This window comes from Glycine soja, chromosome 11, assembly GCF_004193775.1.
Source record: "Glycine soja cultivar W05 chromosome 11, ASM419377v2, whole genome shotgun sequence".
Taxonomy (NCBI): Eukaryota; Viridiplantae; Streptophyta; class Magnoliopsida; order Fabales; family Fabaceae; genus Glycine; species Glycine soja.
In genome coordinates this window covers 48586055-48610376 of record NC_041012.1, presented here as the reverse complement: position 1 = coordinate 48610376, position 24322 = coordinate 48586055, and the positions used below count along the sequence as shown (strand labels likewise).

The 24322-nt window shown below is 34.1% G+C and overlaps 2 protein-coding genes and 1 long non-coding RNA gene across 3 annotated transcripts; all 3 read left to right on the top strand.

Moving 5' to 3' along the window:
- On the top strand, positions 1 to 1398 carry LOC114375330 (probable F-box protein At2g36090). The gene has a single exon (XM_028333106.1). It carries the CDS (start codon positions 105 to 107, stop codon positions 1095 to 1097), a length of 993 nt encoding a protein of 330 aa, XP_028188907.1. The 5' UTR covers positions 1 to 104; the 3' UTR covers positions 1098 to 1398.
- A 1488-nt stretch (positions 1399 to 2886) lies between these two features.
- Positions 2887 to 12032, top strand: LOC114373381 (NAC domain-containing protein 40-like). Its single transcript, XM_028330846.1, has 7 exons — positions 2887 to 3510; positions 4903 to 5156; positions 5374 to 5673; positions 5776 to 6143; positions 6875 to 6973; positions 8733 to 8901; positions 11563 to 12032. The coding sequence occupies exons 1-7, from the start codon at positions 3318 to 3320 to the stop codon at positions 11728 to 11730; spliced, it is 1551 nt and encodes a 516-aa protein (XP_028186647.1). The 5' UTR covers positions 2887 to 3317; the 3' UTR covers positions 11731 to 12032.
- An 8001-nt stretch (positions 12033 to 20033) lies between these two features.
- Positions 20034 to 21032, top strand: LOC114375485. The gene is made up of 2 exons (XR_003658769.1): positions 20034 to 20203; positions 20366 to 21032. It is a non-coding gene; the product is annotated as an uncharacterized LOC114375485 (long non-coding RNA).
- Positions 21033 to 24322: the final 3290 nt, after the last annotated feature.

Below are 24322 nucleotides of genomic sequence, written 5' to 3'. Positions count from 1 at the left end.
TTCCCGGAAGTTGTGAATCCAAATCCTTCCTTGGTCACTACACATCACACACACGTTTCAAGTATATAAATAAAACCCCATTCCTCACCCACCACTCTTCTTTTATGACACCACCCATGGACAATACTTCATTCTCGTCCGACATCACAACCGTCCACCCCGACATCTTTCAATCCCACATCCTTAATCGCCTCGACGGTCCTACTCTCGCCTCCGCCGCTTCCTCCACCTCCCATCTCCGCCGCCTCTGCACAGAACACCACCTCTGGCGTAACATTTCCGCTGCCACGTGGCCTTCTCTCAACGACCCCCTCGCCGCGGCCATTATCACCACCTTCCCCGCCCGCCACCGTTCCATCTTCTCCGACTCCTTCCCCTCCCTCCACCATTCCCCTCCCAATCTCAACCCAACACCACCACCCCCTCCGCCGCCGGAGCTCATCTCTGCCGTGGACCTCTACTACAAGGGTAAACCCGTCTTTTCCCGCGTCATCAAAACCGAAACCCACAAGGGCTGGTTCCTCTGCTCCCCTCTCTGGGTGGACCTCCTCGACCGCAACGAGGTGGTCCCCACTCCCCTCAAATTCGCGCAAACCAACGACGAAAACGAATTGCTCAACCACCTCGATGAGAATCTCACCCTCAGCTGGATCATCATCGACCCGACCCGAAAACGCGCGGCGAACCTCTCCAGCCGCCGCCCCGTCGCCGTGCGGCGCCACTGGCTCACGGCGGAGCTCCAGGTTCTCTACGCCGTGCCCATGGAAACCGTCCAGTGCGTCGTAAAGGTCACGTGCTGCGGGAAGGCCGGTGGCGCGATGCACGTGCGCGAGGTGAGTCTCACCATGGAGGACACCGAGGGGAGGCACGTGATGGGAAAGGACAGTGTTGTAATTTTACAAGACGCGATGGAGAATGGAAAGAGAAAAAAACTTGACGAAGTAGAAGCAAAAGAGAGGTTCGAGAAATTCTCCATTGTGAAGAGAGAGATTAGAGAGAGGAAGATGAGGAGAGACAAGGCAACGGACATGGTTGCCATGTTGGTAGCTTTTGCTGTTTTTGCTCTGCTCTTCTGGTTTATGGCTTTTGCTGTTTGACCAAAACGTTGCCGTTTTCGGATTTTTCTTCAATTAGGTCCTTTACCTACGTAGTAGTGTCTGTGTTTGGACTTTGGGTTGCACTTACGCAAGCTGCTTCAGACGGAAAGAGAAGAAAAAAAATATTCAACAAGTAAATAGTAAAAAAAAAGTATAGTTGAAAGTGAGAGAAAAAAAAAAAAAAACAAAATACACGACAGGAAAACGTGTGTGTGTTGTTAATTCATTTTTTCTTTTGACCCATACCATGTTACGTTGTTACATAAATCAATTATACAAATTCTATAATTTTATTTATTTATTTTCTTCCAAATCGTGGTTTGTTAAAGGTTTTGACTTTTGATGTTTGCACGTTGAAGTTCATGCATTAGTATTTTAATTAAACAATAAGCGCATAACTTTTATGAAAAAATAATGTACTTTTATCATAATTTTTAATAAAAAATATTCAACATAAAAAATTAAAAAATTATTCATTAATTCAACATTAAATTAATTTTGGTAGTTTTAAATAAAAATATAAACTTTAATATAATTTTTAGTTTTTAAAATTATTTCATTTATCTTTATTCTAATTAATTTGAGACAAGTTGAGTGAAAGAGATTGTTATCCTACAAATGCTTAATTTGAATTCTTATCTATAAAGGTGTCTACATATTGAGAAGTATTGTATTCCAAAGAAATTGTATATATAAAAGAAATTAAATAAGTATATATAATTTGAGTAAGGGATACAGTGTAGTAAAAATATCTAGAAAAAAAGGATTATGTATTGATAGTATAATTTTGTAAAAATTATTTAATCATAATTTATTATATATGATAAGTTTATTAATTTTTAAAATTATTATCTTAAAATAATTTAGAAAATGATTTTTAATTAAATAACAATATAAAATTATTTTAGAATTTACATTAAACTCATATATATATATATATATATATATATATATATATATATATAGTTTCAAATTGTAATTCAGTTACTGAAGAAGAACCTTTGGCTGCTCTTAATGCATGTGCTCTCAATTTTTCATGTTAAATTAGGGGGAAAAAAAATAGAAGCTACTCGCTTTAGGAATGACGTATATCCAATATTTCAAGACATAGAGAAAGACACATTTACCAAGTTAAAATCTTCTACAGTTATTCCCAAAGTCTACATTTCAAACCTATGATGCAAGCAAAGGCTAACCTTCACTTTAAGGTATTCTTCTGTTCGTGGTCTAAAAGGTTAGCTTTTGTAAAAAGTAACTTTTTTTGATCGAAAGTTCGTATATCAACAGTAAATGACTGAAACTCTATTTTTTAAAGAAAAATTATACTAAAAAGTCATATAATAATTCATATATATTAGAAGAATAAGAAAAGAAGAGAAAAAAAACAGTTAAAATCTATACTATGATGAAGAAAGATAAAAGAAAAAAAAATTATGGTTTAAACTTCAAATATAATATTTCATTTCTAAAATACAGCTGTAACATATTCTCAATGCTATGTTGAGTTACTACATTGTTTCATAGAATAAATAAGCCCAACTTATTGTTTGAAGGCATTTTTTTTAGATACAGTTGTTTGAATGTATTGTATCATTAGTTCACTTTAATTAAAAAGTATTTATTTTTCATATTTATATATATATATAAAAAAAAGCCTCTCTCGATCATGAATCCAAAAAGAAAACAATAACATCACCGTTTTTAGCATACCGAATTGGTATTAAATGTTGGAAGAAATAAATAAGAAACTGTGAGCTCCATTCCTTACTAGATACTAGTCAAAGTGTGAGTTGATTAGAACAAAAACAAAAACGGTGGCAGAGAGTGAAAGAGAGTTACAGAGGATATAAAAGTAGTAGAAAGAAGGATCTGAGGTGAGGCCACGTGACAAGATGGAAATGGAACCGAACCTTAGTTACCTCACCTCAGCACCTCACACATTCTTCGCCGACTCTCTCAAAAGCTCTACCACCACGCCACAACCTGCGCCAGCTTGCGTGCCACACGCAACCAAGCAAAGCACAACCACACTTGAACCTCATAAGCGGAGCCACCCCTCCCTGCCCCCAAGGAATAACTCTTCCGACAGCAACCCTGTTCGTTTATAACCATCAACCACTTTAAACCCTGGGTAGCTAGCTTTTTTTTTTCATTATTGTGTCGGCAATCGGTTGAGGAAAAAAAAAAACACAGAGGAGGGTGCAAAAAGCAGGGTGGTGGATGATGGAAGGGGTTTCGAGGGAGGCTCAGATGTCGATTGCTGCTTCGTCCATGTTTCCTGGATTCAGATTCTGCCCTACCGATGAGGAGTTGATTTCTTATTACCTGAGGAAGAAGTTGGAGGGTCATGAGGAGAGTGTTCAAGTCATTTCTGAGGTTGAGCTTTGTAAATACGAGCCTTGGGATTTACCAGGTTAATACTTAATACTATTTCTCTCTCTATTCATTTTTGAATCCTAGCTTTTTCTTCAATGTTTTGGGTGCGACTTCATGCTTCTTCACTTCGATTAGTATTGGCATAATTGGAAGCAGAGTCATAAATTTTGCGCGTAACTCATAAGGTGATACATACTTAAAGACTTGAGTTTTTTCCGATACCCCTCCTTATACCAGTACTATTAGACTTCATGCATAGATAATATGGCAGATTAGTTAATAATAAATTTAGAATAAACTTTGATATCTATCATCTTAGATTTTGGACCTAACTTAGTCTCACGAAAACGGATCTCAAGATGAGAGATACCTAACTAACCTAAGCTAGTCAATTAGTTTTGGCATAATTGAAAGCAGAGTTTCCCAATTGTTGATTAGTTATATAGTTTATGCTGAAAAATAGAAAATGACAATGATGTATGCGGGTGGGTAGGAACCAAATAAAAAAATTTCGACTTTATTCCAATACAAATATTTATGTTTGTGGAGTACTTCCTTCCTTATGCAAGGCTCAAGGTGTGCAGTGGCATTGCATGATTTTGAAGTGGGGCTTCTTATATGGCGCTCATCATGTTGGAACCCTATGTGAAACCCACTCATATGTGACTGAGTTATCCGTATATGATGATTCAAATTGTGTTCAATGTTAAAAATGTTCAAAATTGATTTTACTTCTTGTTAAGTTAGTAAAGAACATGATAATATTATGCTATGCACGAGAAAGAAATAAAAATTAAATTATCCATAAGTTTTCCTACAGATACGTTGCATCTTTCGGTATTCTGACATATTTTTATGTTCCGAAATTACATAAAAGGATCCCAACCGTTTGAAAATTTTGATTATCCTAGCATCCCCTAAGTTCTGGGCAAAAGCAAAGGTGGGACAGTGCTAAAATGTGGTTTAAGCGTATAGGGGTTGTTACATGAAATTACATGATTCAAGCTATATTGTATTAATCTAATATTATATCAAGTAATAACTTTTTGTGTTGTAGCTTCATTGTAGAATTTGATTTAGTTTTGAATAGTTACTGTGAGTTATAGTGTTTGATGCATTATGTTTTGTGACTGGTTGAACATTCAAGAAACATGTATCTCCTTATTTCTTGACTTGTTTTATGCTAAAGTGAAAACAGAACAAGCAGAAAGAAACCAAGATCTGTTGTAGTTTCTGTTTGGCTTTTTGCACTGAAAAACTGAAATGAAATGTTGCTGTTGTCTAATGTTATTCCAGCTTTCTGATATCCATTTTCTAAATAAATATAGAAAACAGAATGTAATTAGAAATTGTTATGCATGCTTAGACCTGCCTTCCATTCAACAAAATTATTGAAACCTTTGACTTACTGATATTGATTTTGAACCAGCCAAATCATTCATTCAGTCAGACAACGAATGGTTCTTCTTCTCTCCCCGCGGAAGAAAGTACCCAAATGGTTCACAAAGTAAAAGAGCAACTGAATGTGGATACTGGAAGGCAACTGGCAAAGAGCGAAATGTAAAGTCAGGTTCCAACATTATAGGAACGAAGCGGACTTTGGTGTTCCACTTAGGGCGTGCACCTAAAGGGGAAAGGACTGAATGGATTATGCACGAGTACTGCATTAATGACAAATCTCAGGTGAGTAATTATTAAATAAGACATGAGACTGATCATATTTTGTGATTTCTAATAAATTTCAATCAATAAAAAAGAGTGTGTTAAAAAACATGTTGCTAACAGTTTTCATTATCTGAATATCTTTTTAATCAAGACAACATAAGTCACATTCATGGATTCTGAGTTGCATGTTTGTTGTATTTTGTAACTGTTAAGTAATGTACTATGTATGTTTCAGGAATCTTTGGTCATTTGTCGCCTCAAGAGGAACACAGAGTTCCGTTTGAGCGATGCTTCGAATAGAGCTTCATCAAGTCAAAGGCATCCGGTGAATTCACATGAAAGTGGTTGTGCTATCTCAGGAGGTGGTATTGATCAAAGGGATGCTTGTGAGCAAGACAAAGAGGTTGGATGTAGCTCCAAGAGGGACAGTAGCAGTTATGGTTCTCCTTCAATGGAGCAAATTGATTCTGTGTCCGAATCGAATCAGCGACCAGTTAACGAAGCTACTTTCACTGAATCTTCAGGTCAACCAAAGGTATACATACTAATACTACTAGATTCAGCTTCTTTGTAGTATTAATTAGTACTGCATTGGATAAAATTGAAATATTTACATGCCCTTGTTATTACATTGTAGGAGGGGTATGAAGAGGATTGTTATGCAGAGATACTAAAGGATGATATCATCAAATTAGATGAATCATCAATCTTGGTAGAGAGTCACACAAGACCACAGGATCCTACACAGATGCAACCTGCACCACAAGGCACAGCACAACGGAGAATAAGATTAAGGGTTGGGAATTCAAAGCATTCTCGTGCAGTAGTTCGTTTCCCAAGCACAATGCACTCATCAAAGAATACCTTCTTCGCCAGAACAACCAACAGTTTGGTGGTATTAGCTTTCTTCGTTTTCACTTTGATGGTTCTATATTTTTTGTCCTTAGTGAGAGGACAAAAACAAGACAAGTATTGTGGGGAATTTTCGGGTGTAAATCATGATTAGTGCTACACAAAGCGTAGGCAATTTGTTAAACTGCTTCTTTCCTATTAATATGTTGCATTAGCCTTTGAGGTTGCGTGTACAAATTAATGATGGGCTCCTCTGCACCACACGAAATCAGGGAATGTAGTGGAGGTTTGGAAAGGATTGCATATCATAGTTTTTTTTTTTTTTTTTCTCAATATATAAATATATATACTCACACGTGGGTAAGAAACCTATCACACATAAAGCATTTTTTGAGACTGAGAAAAATAAATATTAATTATTATATTTTATTATAAATATTTAAGATTAAAATATATATTCATAATCTATAAAAAAAGCCTATATAAGTTTTTGTCTAGTATAAAAATTATTAGTATAAATTTTAAGATAATTATTATAAAGATTAATGATTTTTTATGGTACATAATAATTTGTAATTAAATGAAATTTACAAGTATTTCATGTATGGTTAAATTTGATTCTCTCACTTTTTTTGTTAAAGGGACTTTATATATAGAGGAAATTAATTTTTTGCGCATCTATCCGATTTAGTATGCAACAAAGATTAAAATGATACTATCAATTTAATATTAACCTGTCAAAAGCAATGAAAAGCTTAATAATTAGGAGTAGCTTAAGTGATTGGCTTTGGATTATTGGAATCAAGTGGCCAAGATTGAAGGTGTTGGAATACGCGTAAATTATGTATAGTGCATACCATACGCACGATTCCTGGTTCCTGCAGCCAGAAGTTTCTTAAACTTGATGATGACGGAATGCTGGGTCTTCAACTCTTGATTGATTCCAATCTTACATTACCTGGTGGTGGTGGGGGCTCAATCTTGTTGGAATTTCTGACATCTTGTTATTTTTTTAGTTTTTAGGATGGTTTAATCAGGAATTGCATGTTCATTTTCTAAATGCCCATTGGCCATTTCGTTCAGAATGCGGATAGATTTGATTTTAAATTAACTTGAATAGCATCATATTTACATTTTTCAATGTATTCTTCTTTACAGAAATATAAAATAAGCAAGGCCTACAGTAAAATGGTTGTCATTAATGCTTACTTCTTTCATACTTTCAACTTTATCTTCTCTCGTTTGATCTTTATAAATTCTATTCTTATTTGTGTTTTATCATATATTTTTTTCCTATAACCAAGAGTGAAAAAGAAAGAGAAATGCAAATACAAGACAGAAATAAAAATTTGTTATAAAAATAAGTTTTGTCAATGTTTTGTATTCTCTATTCCATGCAAAGCTTTTAATAAAAATGTAAAAGTGAGTCAAATAATTAAATCCCCAACTTAACTAGTAAAAATAATTATGCTCAAACTTAATTTATTTAGTTTAACTTGTAAAAATTTAAAGTTTGAACTGAACTTACTAAAAATATGAACCAAGTATGGTTTATTTATTAGTGGAAATATAGGCACTCCAAACTTTTTTTGTTTATAATTTTTACCTTTTGAAAACTAATAAGCCCAGCGGTTCAGTTGATAAATAATTGAGTTCTTTAAATTTTTTAATAAAAGTTTGATGTTCTTACCATGTGTATGAAATATCGAAAGTTACAAGGATAAAAAAAACTTTTACCTTTTAAAATTGGATTTAATTATATAAGTAATTGAGTATATTTTTTAAACAACATAATTGACATTAGAGGAGGTTAAAATCGAATAATAAAGAGAAATTTACAATAGTTAAAGGATAAAATTATCTAAATTAAGTGGAGATCAAATAGGCACTTAAGACGCATGTAACCTAAACAAGGGCTTTAGGCTCTCAAAAAAGAAGGCTTTAATATTTTTTTAAGTACTAATATACCTAAAAAGATTTTATTGTAAAATTATATTTAAAAATAAATTTTAAATAAAATAATAATAATTTTAATAAATTATTTTATGAGTAAATAAAAAGTCTCATTCTTAAATTTGTTTTAAATTTCTTAAGTCTTTGAGCCGTCCTTACAAATATGCTATTCTTCTTTATTACTTCTATAGTTTATAGATATATTCTTGAAGTATTCTTAAATTTATTAATTTAGTATTCAAAATATATTTTTATATTAAAATAACAAAAGTATTTAAAGTTAACTCATTTGATCGTGTATGAGTGGTTAGAATAGGGGCATAGGGTAGCGTTGGGTGCTCCGAACCGTAACGAATCACAGCTTTCATCTTCCAAGTAACTTCCGTAAATGGTTGACAGATACAAGAAAAGTAGAAAGTTGAAAGAGAGGGAAACATCGAGTTTCATTGCTGTTTTAGGGTTACACTTCTTGCCATTGCTGGCTGGTAAAGAATCTCTAAACTGATTTCCGCACTTAGTCACTTGCTTTCTTCACAATTCACTCCACAATTTACTTTTTTCACTTTCCACCAATCGATAATGAATTTAGGGTTTCCTCGCCTCCATCCATCGGTAAGTCTTCTTCTACCCACTGCAAACTCTCAATTGCACACTTCTTTTCTGATAATGATTTCTCTGCGATTCCACGATTCAATTAACCCTAATTTTAGGAATCAGGAATTGAGACCTAATTGAGTGTGTTCGTGGTTATTTTTTGGTTTTGAATGTTGAGCAGGTGTTTACTCTGTAATTAGGAATCATGTCGAGGCCCATGTTGCTTGTTTTTTTGCTGATTATACTTATAATCACCTCACAGTTCGAGTGGAAGCAGCAGCTTGTGGCCGATGTTGACTCTAACCCCAACTTGCCTCAGAAGCAGCATCAGATTTCTAAGGCTGAAGAAACCGTTAAGGAGAAGGTCTTGTGTTTATGCTTAAATTCAATTCAATTAAATCTCTCTGTTGATATAATCAGTGGCTTGAGTTGCTTGATGTAGCATCTGTTTCTGTGTTGTGTTGTTATTTGGGTCATTTGTCTGCAGTTTTGATTCATGATGCTTTTTTATCCTGCACCTTGCATTAGGTTACATTTTGATTATAAACGAGTAAAGAAAATTTCCCAGAATACCGAGAGAGGTGTTGATGAAGATTATAACAAAGATGGTTTCAGTTTATATGCTTGCTGTCACGGGTATTATATATTTGTTTAGTTGAGTACTTGAGTGTGTATGTGCTTGCTTATATCAGTTATATGTTAGCTTTGACCGTTTCATTTCATTATGCTGTACATGATTTTTACGGTCTCAGTAGGCCAGCTTACAGTGCACAACCATGTTCCTTGGTGGCATGAAGGACAGTGTGGTGTTCACTTTTCGAGAATTGCTTTATGTACTCTTGTTGACTAACTCCCCCCCTCTGGCTCCTTAAAGAATTAAGAATAAAACCCTGAAAACTTAGTTGAGATAGTATGTGTGTCTAGATTTTATAAATTTCTTGAAATCAAGATAAGTGATCTGGGTTTGGTAGCATGTAGGGAACCTTTAATTAAAATAACATATGTAAAATGCTTCTTTTCACTTTTATTATTAATAATAACAATGAGGGAGTGCTATCCAGTTATAGGGAGCTGGAAGCTAAGAACAGATTATATGTATGAAGACAAATGCAGAAAGGAAGTAGTATAGAGAAAGAGAGGGATAACAGAATACTTTCCATGAGCACCCTCTCACTTCCATCCATTTACTTGGCACCTCTTGCTTCACTCAAAATCCCTGTGGTTGGTGTTAGCTGCTTTCCTTTGTGATGTTCTTTTCAATTCCTGAAATCTTGGACCTACAGCCAGCAGTCTTTCCTTGCTAACTAACTATGATTCCACATGTGTCTTGATTTCTGTCATCTTTTGCATATGGCTAAATTTTTGTATAAGTTTTATTTGGATTCATCAGGAGTGCTTAGGTTCTGTTCCATATAATTCTTTTGAAGTAAAACAAGTCATCGTTGTGTGACAGAAAGTTTTTTGCTTAGTTTTATCCTGTATGCCCTTTCTGTGATTTGTTCCCAACTTCCAAGGTTATCATTCTGTCTTAAAGATTTGCATGTTTTTACTTTATACAATTATCACTGGAAATAATTAATTCTAATTAGTTGAACAGACAATCTTTTGATCACATAGCTTTGGCATCTCATTGTCTCAGACAATCTACATTCAGATCATTTATCATTTGAGGGAATATTGGCTTTATAGAGCTATATGCCAATTAAAAAGTTGTCTCACTGTGGGAACAGTGATACATGTATGAACTTGGTTTTGAATGCCTAATTTTAAAAAACTAATGCAATTGTAGAAGTTTTTTAGTTAGTGGTGAATGGAGCATCACATTCATTGGGACATTGCAACCCATCCATTGAATGCTCTAATGTTGATCAATTGTTATGTGAAAGGATTATTATAAAGTAAGCTTGGGAACTGTAATTAATTTCTACTAAGTACTAAAGACATTTAATGTGACACAAGAAATGAGATAGTTTGGTTGTGGCTTATCTACGTTGTGCATAACTAGTGTTATATTTACATACCCCGTCTACAATTTTTCCCCATTTATCATGTTATAATTGCTCTATAATAGAGATTAAGAAGTGATGAGTATTATTTACTGAGAAAAATGGAGCTAAGCTCCCTACAGCAGAGAAATCAACTAGAAACCACAAGAAAAAAAATCCAAAAACAGTATATGTAGGTGCTTATTCTGACACATGCCCTGGAAAAAACTGTTCTTCACACAGAAGACACTTCCCCCAATGCTCAACTTTGATCTTGCACCCATTGAGCGAGCTTCATCGACGTCCCTAGGTCTCCTGAACTATGAAGTCAGACTTCCACTCAGTTTGTCATCCAGACAGCCCAGACATGAATAAGCACCTCTTCGTCAGCTTATCGAAGTGGATTGATGAGCTCAAACTGCTCCTGTACTCATTCACGGATTTTGTTTGCTTCAAACTCATTAATACTTCATGAGTACTGAAATTGATAAACAGTGATCTCTTGAAAGTGATCCATGAGATGCACTCAGTTCTTGTCCCCCCCATTAAAACCAGTTTAGCATCATCCCCTCCAAACAAACTGCAACTGCTGCCACCTTCTCATCATCTGGAATTTGATTAATCTCAATACCCCTCAGCCTGGTATATCCAATAAAAGAACAAATGTCCGCAACTGTCACTCAGTGGTTCACTCCACCTTGCTCAACCTTGCAATAAAATATTCTCCTTCCTTGTCCTATCTCCTCAGTCTTATATCCTGAATGCCACCTGTTCCATTCAGTTATGATTTCTCCCTCTATCTATCTGGTAACTACATTCCCATTTTTCCCATTTCTGTTATCCTCATCATTTGCCACATTCCTCTCATCTCCCACAGAACAAATATTACCATTGGGCATTTGGTTTTGAATTCCCTCTATGCTTATAAATGAATTATGTGCCTATCCCAGAAGTTTAACAGAATTGTCCAATAGGACCATATGCTATTTTAGTCAGTTATTTACTGATGTTTTTCGTGAAATGGATGTTCCTTGCTGCAGATTATTTTAGTGCAAGAGAAGAATATTCGAAGGCTGAATGAGCTAGTGCGGCATCTCCAGGAACAACTGCAGCAGTGTAGAGGACGCAATGGAACAATAAATGGAACTGTAAGCCCTCTAGCTGAGCGGATTCTTGAGCTTGAGCGACAGCAAATTTTAGAGGATTAAGCAAATGCGGCAAGTACGGTAATGAAGTTCATTGTTATGCTCAAGCTGTGAAGTTGTTCCTTAATTCGGTTGGAGGGAATGTTGTAGAAGATTTGCTCCCTGTCTGATCAATTACGATTTTTAACTCTATCTCATTGAAAAGTGCAGTGTTCTATTGTTAAAAAAGTTGTTGAATGGTATAGAAGCATTATATCTTATACCGGTTAGATCGTTTCTGTAGTTTAACGTTTTCATATTTCTCTCTTGATTTCTAATGCTACCGTCCTTTTGGCACATATAAATAAGGAGATCTTTTGAGTAAACTCTTTGTTTAAATTATTGAGCTTTGTGAAAACGCAAAATAATTAGGAAGCCGGAAGACTCACTATGTAAGTCAAAAGGTCACTAATGTAAAACAATCCTTGCCTTGCCTTTGGAAGAATGGAAAGTCGACTAGTTGAATTAGTCTGTAGAAAAACAATAATAAATAATCTAGACCAATTTTATAATGTAAGTACACTATGGATCAAGTTTATATAGAGAATTAAGGCTAAATTTTGAATGCATTGAAGTGTTTTTCTTTTTCTTCCGGACGGTTATTGGCAAGCTTTTTTTTCCCCTCATACATGAAAAAGTGCATGTTCGGTAAGAGATTGTTTTGGAAAAATAATTGCTTTTTTTTTCCCTCTCAAGAGCCCTCTAAAAAAATGATTATATATTTTTTATAATAAATTAGATCAAACATACACTAAATATTTATCCAATAAGGCAATTAGAGTGCATATTTCAAAAGAAAATAAAAGACCTTTTAGTTAGCATTACATGAATAGTCCAATCTTATAACTGAGCCAGCTATTTCAAAGCCCAATACAATGTCTGCCAATTAGTCACTCATGAGCAATAATTAAAACAATATATCAGAATAATACTGCTTAATAATGTATATAATTTCAAATATATAATTAATTTTAATCTATATTATAAAATAAAATAACAAATTCCCCTTTGAATAAAGTTTTTTTTTTATCGTTATCAATTACTCAATCGAAGATTCACTTTGTAAGAAATTATAAGTATCTTTGAGGAAAAAATATACTCAAAACGAGGAAGATTACCATGCACGATAAAAAACTTTTTTCAAGTATAAATGTAAGTAACTATATTTTAGATTTATAATTCGAAGTCACTTATTAAACTGGAAATTCTCGTATTAATTGATCTGTATATTCAGTGGTATTCATTTAAAGATTTAAATATAAATTAAAATAGAAATACTCATACTCTTCAATTACAACAACATTAAAATAAATTATAATATGCTTAATTAACTTTTCACTATATTTTTGTAATTGACATTGAACGTATGGTAGGAGCATATGTAGATGGGCTCAATGACCATAAGCTCAAACGGTTGGTCCAACTTAAATTGAGTTAACTTTTGTTTTAGGATAAAAACTAGGGTGGAAAAGTCTAATTACTTTTGCACCGTGTGAAAGAATTTTCAGCTGTCAGATACAAGCTTATAAAAATGAAAGGCATGAATCGAATGTGATAAATTAGTCTCAACCACAGGGGATCTTTTTTATAAAATTCTCAATCACAATAATCATAGGCGACAACAGTAGCATTTTTCCTTCGATCTGTCAACGACGACATCTCCCCGGAGATCCAATGATGATGACAACATATCCATAAAGATCCAGCGACAACGATGACTTTTGTGACTTAAGCAACTTTAACAGCACATTGTTTGAGCCAGAGTTTAAAAGCGAAGTTTGTGTCGTCATAGTCTTGGAGGTGATAGAGGAAGACGAGGTCAACGTTGCGACTGTCGGAGGAGACTGTGGCCATGAAATACCTTTTCAATATTGTTGCTAGAAGCGGCGAGTGACAACATTGTGCACATGGGAAGCCCAAATATAGTTTTTTTTTGTGGGATTTGAGTTTTTTGTCAAAGATATCACAATGCCGGTCACCATTTTTTCTTCACGACGCCCCTTTTCGTCCTTTAAAGGCAAATGCTAATGGTGATTTAGGCATGAAAAGGAAGCTCCGTAAAAAAAAACATTAGTGTAACAACCTATATGTGCTTGCAAAAGATCTCACTATACTTAGATATACGAGATGAGTGCAGTTTGGGGTTTGGCCACGCTTGACCATGAGTGATGCCAACAATGTGGGCAGAACATTAGAGAAGATGAAAACTAAGGAGGACAATGCATTTTAATTTTTTTTATTAATTTAATTTTGTATAAACATGTCCACGCTAATCTACATTAATCTCCAATTATCTTAACCCTTAATTTTAAAAGATGCATATTCTAAGCTCAATATTTATTTTCCAATCACTTACACACGGTGGGAAAGATGTTTTACTTTCCCACCCTAGTCTTGGTATTGTTTCAGAAGATAGTTTTGTCTCTCGCACGCGGTCACATGAGCGCATACACACATAAAAGAAAATTTCTGGTATTGTATGTGATTCTGACAACCATCACTTCTCTTTTTTTCTATTTTTTTCCTTATTTAGTTTTACTTTTGTTGATTGTAAATTCGTAAGTGCAGCAATATAATGAAGGCTAGTAGCCTATTTATTTATTCTTCAATCTTGTGTTGTTATTGTCGTAATACTCGCTGCGTCTATAATTTAATTTTAAAATATTCAATACTATTATTCATTTTCATCTTAGCAGGAAAAAAAAATGATAGATACATAAAGCCAGCCATGGCCAGTATCCAAATCAAATAATTTTGATTTATATTAGTATCTCAAGTGATCCCAAGCGTGTACACATATACACACAGGACACGGACAAATACAAAGCTTAATTGAACTTTAGCTGTATATAACTGTACAACGGCTGCTCGACCTCTCAGATTAACCATTAATTGTCTAAATCATGATAGACAAAACAAATAAAATTAAATAAATGTAAAAAGGAACGTGCCAAAATTACAAATCATAAAATGGTAAATTGTGAAATTACAGTTTGATCATTAGGTCACCTTAAAATGACATGATTTTAGCTTCAAAGACAAAATTCACATTTTTGTGTTGCATTCATATTCATAAAACGTCAAAGGAAAATAAAATATAATCAATGCATTAATTATTCAACTACTAACATTACTAAGATTGTTGGCGCATTAATTTTTCAGTGTAAAAAAACTGTCTAAAACTGTAATACGGAAGCAAATCAATATCTACTCCAAATTGAAAAGGACAATCATGTCAGAAGTACTGTATTGAAAATAAATGTGTATGCCATGGCCTCTCCTTGGCATGTTCGAATTATCTGTGTCCAATTATACTGTAGTATTATTTATTTAGCTTTTTTTTTAGTGTACAAATATGGACATAAGACGTCAGATAGAATGGGAATGTTAATTTTTACTGTTTATTTGAGAGGATAAAAAAATAGGAAGGAATAGGGTTTTTTTGGGGCCTCACATACAAAAAATAATTCCCCTAAAATATGGGAAAATGTTTCTTGCATTTAATTTTTTGTTTTAGTTTTTTGAAAATTAAATAATTTTTTAGAACATAAAAAATAGTAAGAAATAATTTTATATTAAGAAGAATAATATATATGTTTAATTTTTCAAGTTAAATTAAAGATTAACAATATTATAGATAATTCGTTTAACAATTAATTATAAGTAGTGACACAACATATATGCGAACAGTCGGTAAAAGCTTATTAGGATCGACTTCGTGATAAAGATTTAATACTTTGCAAAAGGTCCTATATTTTAATATTGTTGCCTCTATCATTCACAAAAAGAAAATACTCAGTCAATAGAATTTCTCTCGTGTTCTAAAAATTGGTATAAAAAAATTTTATGATGCAAATACTATTAAGAAAAGTCTTTTAAAATTGGTTTTTTAATATTTTTTAAGATGATTTTTAAATGTGTTTGAATTCAGCATCATAAAAAGTAAACACATTTAAAGATGGTTTTTGAACTAGAATGTCAATTTTTATGATAATAGTTTTAGAAATCATCTTAGAGAATGTCGCTTAAGCCCTCTGAATGACGTACTGCATACTGCATTATAAAAGTGTGAAGTGAAGTGATGATAGTCATGGTTGAATCCAATGGCTTTCCCTGCAAATTAAACTTACCAATTCTAGATGGCAAGAATTATGAGATATATATATCCAAATGAGAGTGATATATATTTGGTTTTCAGGAAGTGATAACAAAAGTCGATTGCTTTCTTCTCTTACCACGGCTATGCCATATTCAACACTTTTACTTTCAAAAGTGGCATATTATAGTCCCTGTTGTATGGACCTAAAATTAGAAGCATTTATATTAGTTTGACAAAGAGAGAAATTTTATTTTTGCCAAAAAAACTGACAGCAGTATTTATGTCAGGTTGCAGTAATTTATTATAAATGGATATGAATATGGAAATAGCAGAACAGGGGACACTTAATAAGTTTATCAGCAGAGCTCATGTATACATACATGTTTTCTGCACCCCGAAACTTTAGCAACCCCCATGGAAGAAATATTCATTTGCTTACACAGTTAAGTACAAAAATGTGGACTTGAAAAATTTAACTTGAAAAGAATGGGTGATGAGAATGGGCTATGACTAGGTTGTATGAGGTTAGTGTCAAGCATAGCTGAAATCTGCTTCTTGTTTTCTGTTTTCTGGAAATGTGGATACCGATAGGGGTGCACGTTGACTGGAGTGGTTTGGGAAAGAAGATGAATATGGTATTGAATGTTTTGTGGGGGAGGCAATTGAGTTGGTTCTGCAAAAATATTAGGATAATAGGCTAGAACAGTGTTTATCAGAGGTGGAATGGGTGTGATTAATTAAGGGGATGAAGGGGGTGAAGATTGAAGCGGAGTGTTGGTGATATGAAACAAGTCGTTTTATTTGATGGGCTGAGGCCGTGGACGGGGTGGAGGGAGCGTCTGCGCTAAGGGAAATGTGTTGGCCCATATGAACGAAAGTCATGGTCAACGTTTGGTAGTTTGTAGTGATTGGACCCAAAAGCTTTAACCATTGGACACCCAAAACAATATCTGCACCACAAAGAGGTAAATGGTACAGATCAAGCGTAAACTCATGGCCTTGAATGAAAATTGGAACCTAAAACGACAACGTGTCGCAGTCGAGAGTGTGGTCGTTTCCCACCATGACTCGCAAAGCTGACGTTGGAGTTGATGACAAAGTAAGGAACTTGGCCATGCGCGACTGAATGAAGTTGTGCGTGCTGCCGCCATCCACGAGAATGACCACTTGGTGGTGGCTCAAAGACCCAAGGAGGCAGAAGATTTGCGACGCGGGGGTACCCTCCATAGCATTCAAGCTGATTTGTGGAGTCAGAAGGGTGTCAATCGCAGAACCAGTGTGTGAATCGAGGGCCGAGGGACCTGACGAAGGTTCTAGATCTTCGTCCGCGATGAGAATGTGTAAGCGCGGCTTGCATCTGTGGCCATGTGACCACTTCTCATCGCAATGATAGCACAACCCTTGATCACGGCGGACCGCCATTTCCTCCGTCGTGAGTCGTTTGAGCGGAATCTTAGAAGGGACTGCCGGGGAATGTGTTGGTGGTTTATTCGAAAAATTAGGGTTTGGTGGATGTGAAGAGGAACGGTTATCATGGCGGCGATCCAACATTTTGTCTTCCTATAACCGTGCGAGCTCAGTCGCCTGGGGTAAGGATAACGGGTGGAGGGCCTAAACTTTGCGGCGGAGCTCCGATATCAGTCCTGACACAAAGCAACTCAACAAACATGAAGGAGGAAGGCCTATAGTCCTGTTCGCGAGCCTCTCAAATTCTGTTAGGTATTCGTCCACTGTGCCGGTCTGCTGGAGCTTGAACAGAGCTCCCTATGGATCGTCATAATATGATAGAGCGAATTGCCATTCTAGTGCCTGCAACATTGCCGACCAAGAAGGAAAAAATCCATTCCGAGCCATCCACTGATACCAAGACAACGCGGGTCCGTCCATGTAGAAAGACGCAACCGTGAGGTGCTCGTGGTCAGGAATCCCCTGATAGTCAAAAAATTGGGATATTTTGAATATCCATACAAGGGTGTCGTGGCAGTCAAAGCGTGGCACGTCGAGCCTCATGTGGTGGTCGTGAGCTGGTGCAGGTGGCGGACTGGGGGATGAGGACGGAGACTGTGTAGGTGCTACTATGGTGGCAAATCGCTCGAGGAGGGAATCAAATTTTGCAGTGAGTGAGGTATGAATTGATTTAATTTTGTTGTTGATGTTGGTTTGGCCAAGGTTGAGGCGACTGAAAGCCTCTTTGAGTTTATCAGTAGTAACTTGGCGAGTGCATGTGGTGTTCAGGCATGGTGGATGTGGTGGTTGTAACTATGGCGATTGAAGGAGGTGGTGGTGGTAGGTAGGTCGGACTAGTTGATAGAGGACTGAGATTAGAGAGAAAGAAGAGACACTACAATTGAGCTAAGTTCAAACTTATTTCAGTTCTTTGTTATTTGTGAATTTATACAAAATGGAATTCTCACTGAAGTTTCACAATTTGTTGCAACAGGATTAACTGCCTAGCTAACTGCCTAGCTACCTGAGATCTCTTATACAACCACTCACACATACTCTTGTAGGTATGTGGGTTTTCTAATGATGTGGGTTTTCTAATGACCCTTCTTGGCCTGTTATTGCTGCTAGCTACTACATTGTTCCATGTTATCTGGTAATCATCTAGCCTATCATTGCTATCAAATAATTAATAATGGAACGCTAATTTATTATGAAGAAGGACTTGAAGGTTTTGTATATGATTTTTTTAGGTAAAAATATATTATAGAATTAAGAAAGATACCAATACCAGCCCAAGTGGTGTTGTTTTTTTTTCTTTTGTTAATTACAATGCATAGTTTTTCAAGAGTATTCCAATGCTAAAATAGATAGACCGACTAAAAAAAATGTGGTCATCATTGTGATCACATTGATGATAGAACTCCCTAAATTAATAATTTCCACCCATGGCCATGGCATCAAACCACCTAATAGGCATTAGATTTCAAGCTCAATAAGAAATAGGAACATACAATATTGATACAAATGAGACATGACCACTTATATTGAGCGTTTGTAACCACCTGACAGCTCCCTGATCACTATCACAGCGCGAAACACGGTGAAGGTTTTGTATATGGTAACTATAAGTCTATAACTACTCAACCAAATGAAGGACCAAATTTAAATTAGTGTTAAATGTGTTTAGTACCTTATATTTTGTCAAGTTTTAAATTGAACTTTATCATCCCCATTTAATTTGAGAAACAAAAGTTGGGTTAACTACTGATGTATAGTTAATAGGTTGACATGTCTTCATCTTTCACGTGTCATCATCATTCCACGTGGCCTAATAGTACATGTAACTAAAGTCAAACTTTTGCACAATTAGACGAGCAAATTTTTGTATATTTAGTAGAACCAAAAGTATTATATACAATAATACTTACATATTCATAGAATAAACAAAGAAACTACCAAAATATGAATTAATTGATAGAGTGTTCTAGCCTAACCAATGAACTTAAGTTCAAGTTATTATTGTATTAAATACTTGAAAACAAAATTTTATTATATGTAATTATCTTATTTACTCGAATAGAATTTTTCATGTTGAAGCTATGTAATCTTTGTTGCAAAAATAATATAAAAAAATACGGAGAGAAGACTATGATTATTTTATCATTAATATTTGATGTGATGACAATTTGTAGATTGTTCAACTATATAGAATAGTCAAATCTGACAATTTATGGATCTGATTGGTTTCACGAAACGAAAATATCATGTATAGTGATTGAAATGAGTTGCATTTGTGGTTCAATATGCCCAAGCCAATCAATATTTCTGCATAATTCAATGAAATGAATAAATACGGATCGCAGACTTTTTAGTCTATTCTCAATTTAATAAAACAAACACGCGTGTAAGGCAAGCCTTTTTTTTCTTCTCCCCGTATTCAATTAGAACAAAGAAAAGAAATAGTGTCAAACTTGATAAACAAACACTGCAGCTTACGAATTAATTAGATGGTATCTACCACAGCCGAATTCCATCGATCGCATTCACATATGATGGGAGCTATATATTCCTGCAAGCTTCGTTGGTATAATTTTCTGTCTTATATATGGTTGGTTCCTTCACTAACCACAATAATTAAATTTGACCTTTAAAAGTCAATCAAACACATCCTCCATGTATGACTGGATTAATACTTTTCCTCGCTACTTCCTTGCCTTGCTAGCTCATCAAATCCTCAATATATATATATATATATATATATATATATAAGCATCCTTTTCCACTTCACATAACAAAACCAAAATAACCCTTTGTTGCTATTGGCTGTTATACTAAATAAGTCATCCAATTGCAACCATTCCAACAAGTCTCAAACCCAATAAATAAATCTAGCTATCTGTTTAATTTCTTCTGACTCTTGTTCTGTGTTTCTTTTCAATTACTATATACAAGGTATTAATTCGGATTTCTGACTCATATATACCCCCAATTTATTTTTATTATGTTATTGTAAGTGAATCTGGAACTTGTACTTGATTCATGTTATCAAGCGTAAATTAAACTTTTATACATATTGTGTTGTTAACATCATCTCATTTTTGTCATGGGGATCAGGATTCCAACAAGCAGGGAGAGGTATGAGTAATGAAAGAGCAAGGAGTCCTAGGTTGGAATTTGATCTGATGTTGTCCCCCCCACGAACTGCAAACTCATCCGAGTTATCGACTTCAGAATCATCATTATGTTTGTATTCATCATCGGATCCTGACTCATGCGTATCTTCCGAGACTAATGATGAAGAGATTAGATCCATGGTTCTCGTAGGTTGTCTGCGATGCCTCATGTACGTTTTGTTTTCAAAGGATGATCCAAATCCTAAATGCCCCAAGTGCAAGAGTACTGTGTTGCTTGATTTCCTGAATGACAACAAGCAAAAAAACACCAACAAAACAACCACCTAGTGGATGCAACTCTGGCGGAGTTAGACTATTTTAAATCTTTAGGGTGGTTCAATATTTATATACATAAAATACTATTTACAGAGAAGATTATTAATTTCTTATTCCTTTTGTTGTTATAAAAGTTTATATGTATGATAAAAATTATAAAAATAAAAACCACTGCTTATACTTGGGTTACATTCTCATGGTTCCATAATCATTTTCTTTGTAGGATAGCATGTGGAGTCATTCAGTATGTAAGATGTCGGTAAAAAGTAAGAAATCATGTTTCAGAATTTTTTACATTTGTTTAAATAAAATTTATAAGGGTTATTAGTTAATGAAATTTCAGTCTTTTAATTACATTTCAATTGTTGATTGTAAATTGGTCTCTAAATATTCAAATAAATTTTTTAAAATTAACAAGCGAAATTTCATTAAGGTGGGTAAAGTTTGATGACTATATGATAAAAAAAGGAAGAAAAAAAATGATGAATGGATAAAAATATCTTGACTACGATCTGGAGCAAAATTACAAAAGTTAGTAAAAAAGCTTTGTTCCTAACATTAAAACAAAAAATAACGGCGGTGTTAGCTTCTGCCACTTTGGAGGAAGCTAGAGCGACAATAAATATTAACAGCGGCGAGTTCAACATTGTCTTTGAAAATTGAAGATATAGTTTCTTCTCCAATCATTGTTTGCAAAACAATGAAGATGTTTGCTATGATATATTTAACTAATAATCAAAATCCAAATGTGGCTTTTCAAAAACTAAAAAAAATGGGACACTAAAATCAGACCACGTGAAGAGCTTTAGCACATGTCATGATCATCAATATTCGAAAATTAAAGTTTATAATAATCAAAAGAATTTCCAGATTTTAAACCATGCTATGCATCCAACACATGTAGATGGCAAGCTTTACAATTCTAAGGTTCATGACAAATTATGCAATACCAAGACTTACAGGTTTTTTTTATATATTTTTTTATGAAACCAATACTTACAAGTGCATGCACGTAAGAAGTCAAAGGCAAAATCTTTAATTCCAAGACTTACAAGTTCATGCAAAACAATATTAAGTGTGCTAGGTAAAATGTCACTACTGATTAGTTTTCAAATTGAGAAAGCTTTTGTGAATACTTGGGAATTTTCGTAATCTCCTTCTTGTAATATCATATTTTAGAAAATTAATATGAAAAATTGTTTATAAATTAATTACTGTATAAGTTATTTTTTTCGAAAAATATATTCTTCTTGAAAAACTTATCTAAACAGACTCTAAGCATTATTTAAGTTTGTTTTTGAATTTGTTTCATCCCTTGTAGTTGTAAGTCTTCTATCTATCATTTTATAAGAGCAAGTTTATTATCCAACATCTTTATCTAATAGCATTGTGTTAAATAAATTGTAATATCCTTTCTCTTAAACTAAAATATTTATCATTGCTACTGTTTTTAATTTAAGTTCTACATAAAATAAAATCACCACTCGTATCTTCAAGTTCTATTTAACTAATTTTTTTTATTTTAAGTTATAGTTTGTTTAATCAGATTTTAATGGAAATTTTACCTAGTAAATAATTAAATTTTAAATGACTAGTTATGTAAAAGTTATACTATTTTCCCTTTTTCTAGAAAAGAGTAATAATGCATAGAGTGTATACGTACCAGACGTATTTGGAATTGTGCAAGAAAGGACCCCATGGCAAGCCCTCAAAACACAAAGGTCTTCTTCCACTAATTAATTACAGAAACTGAAAAACACCAAAACCCATCAAATGCATTATAAAATTTGGACAACTGATACAGGGGGCAAATTAAGAAAGGACCCCATCAAACTCTGATACACAAAAATGCTATGAATTCTCCACAACTCGCGTTTATCTTTTCATAAAAATTAAAATTGAAAGAGGAACAGTTGACAAAGGCAGCAAATATACTGAACTTCGTAGCAATGACATATTTCGAACCAAATAATTAAGGATGCAAAAGCTGCAGAAAACATTTTTCAGGCAAACCCGCCACTTTTTTAATTTCATAGAAAGATATTTTTAACATCATTTTGTCCAAAAAAAAATCACCCCCCTTAAAGAAAAGGGTTACTGACGTACGCCAATTTATTGGGGAAATATTTTTGGTTCTATAATAAATTTAACTTGATATCTTAATTTATTTTAATATGATGGGTAATGAGTAATTATGTAGTATAACACATTTACAACGAATATATTAAAGATGAGAAGCAATACCCTAATTAGCTATTCATCTTAATTAAAAGAGTGTTAATGAATAGTTTAGATTTCATGGGCAATAGATGAAATAGTTACAAGAAGGAATTTCATGTAAGCAAATAGTACATCACAAGCAAATAAAAAAATTTCCTTTTAAAAATAAACAAACAAATAAAAATGCTTGAAATTATAATTTTGATTTTTATTTGACTATAAACAGTTTAAAACTTGTTATATATGAGCAAAAGGTAATTTTCTTCCTTGAATTATTAGTCGATCATTTTGGTGTAGAAGACGAAAAATGAATAAAAATTCCTAAAAAACGAGGACATCAATTATTTTAATCCTTACATTAACTGAAGTTACTTAAGATCAGTAGAAGATTATATATATATATATATAAGAACGGATATAATAAGGGTACCAAAACCTATATACAAGAAAACAAAAATCTGATAATCACAACCATCATAACATAACGTTCCTACCATCTTAAGTGACACATTTAATTTTTTTATATATGGCAAACTAGCTGAATGTTTGTTATCTTGGTACTTCATATGGTCAACCTATTTTCCTCCCAAGTTTTTCATCACCTTTAACCCACCCATGAAGCAACCTTTGAACTATGCATCACTCATTTGCAAGATCTAGCTAGCACTTTGCCTGGCCAGAAATCTTTCCAAGCTAAGAACTTACAAGGAAACCTTTAAACCCACACGCAGACAGTAGAAGATGTCCATTACCAAAACCAAACATTTTTTGCAGCTGCATTCATGACAACTGGAATTCCTTCAAGGCATATAACTTGTCAGATAAATAAATCTTTTCATTTTGGTGTATTTAGTAGTTGTGCGTGAGTGTGCAAACCTTATGAACACTTGCGTCTTTAATTAATTGATCTAGAAACTTCCTAATTTAGGCATATGTTGAAATTATTTATACTACTCCTTATTAAGGTTTCTCACTATGTCTAATATCTCTTGTAGTCATTTTGTATTTGTGTGTGCTAAGTGCTAACCCTTGTTGTTCCCTATGTTATGTTGTGTCTTTGGTCATTTGCTTATTTTTCACATTTATGTAAAGACAATGGAGTTTATTTGTACGAATGTCCTCTCTTGTTTGTCACTATGGAAAATGGTCTGAAAGAAAAATCTATCAAAGGGTACTTGAAAATGTCGGGTGAAATAGAATAAGTTTAGAAGAAATTAAACTACAAGAGCTCATACTCTCTCTCTATATGGATCAGACCATAATATATGCTAAAAGCTGTCATAGCAAAGGTGTAACACAATGATAAGACATTGGAGACTTGCTCCTTATTTGTTTAGGTAGAAATAGAGTAAAAGGAAATAAGAAAGAAGAGGAAAAAATATGAAAATTTTACCGTTTGTTT

Coding starts and splice junctions, on each gene's coding strand:
- LOC114375330 (XM_028333106.1), top strand. CDS start 105: ATGACACCACCCATGGACAATACTTCATTCTCGTCCGACATCACAACC.
- LOC114373381 (XM_028330846.1), top strand. CDS start 3,318: ATGATGGAAGGGGTTTCGAGGGAGGCTCAGATGTCGATTGCTGCTTCG. Junction 5,157..5,373: donor GCATTAATGACAAATCTCAG/GTGAGTAATTAT, acceptor TGTATGTTTCAG/GAATCTTTGGTCATTTGTCG. Junction 6,144..6,874: donor TCGGGTGTAAATCATGATTA/GTGCTACACAAA, acceptor TGGTTCCTGCAG/CCAGAAGTTTCTTAAACTTG.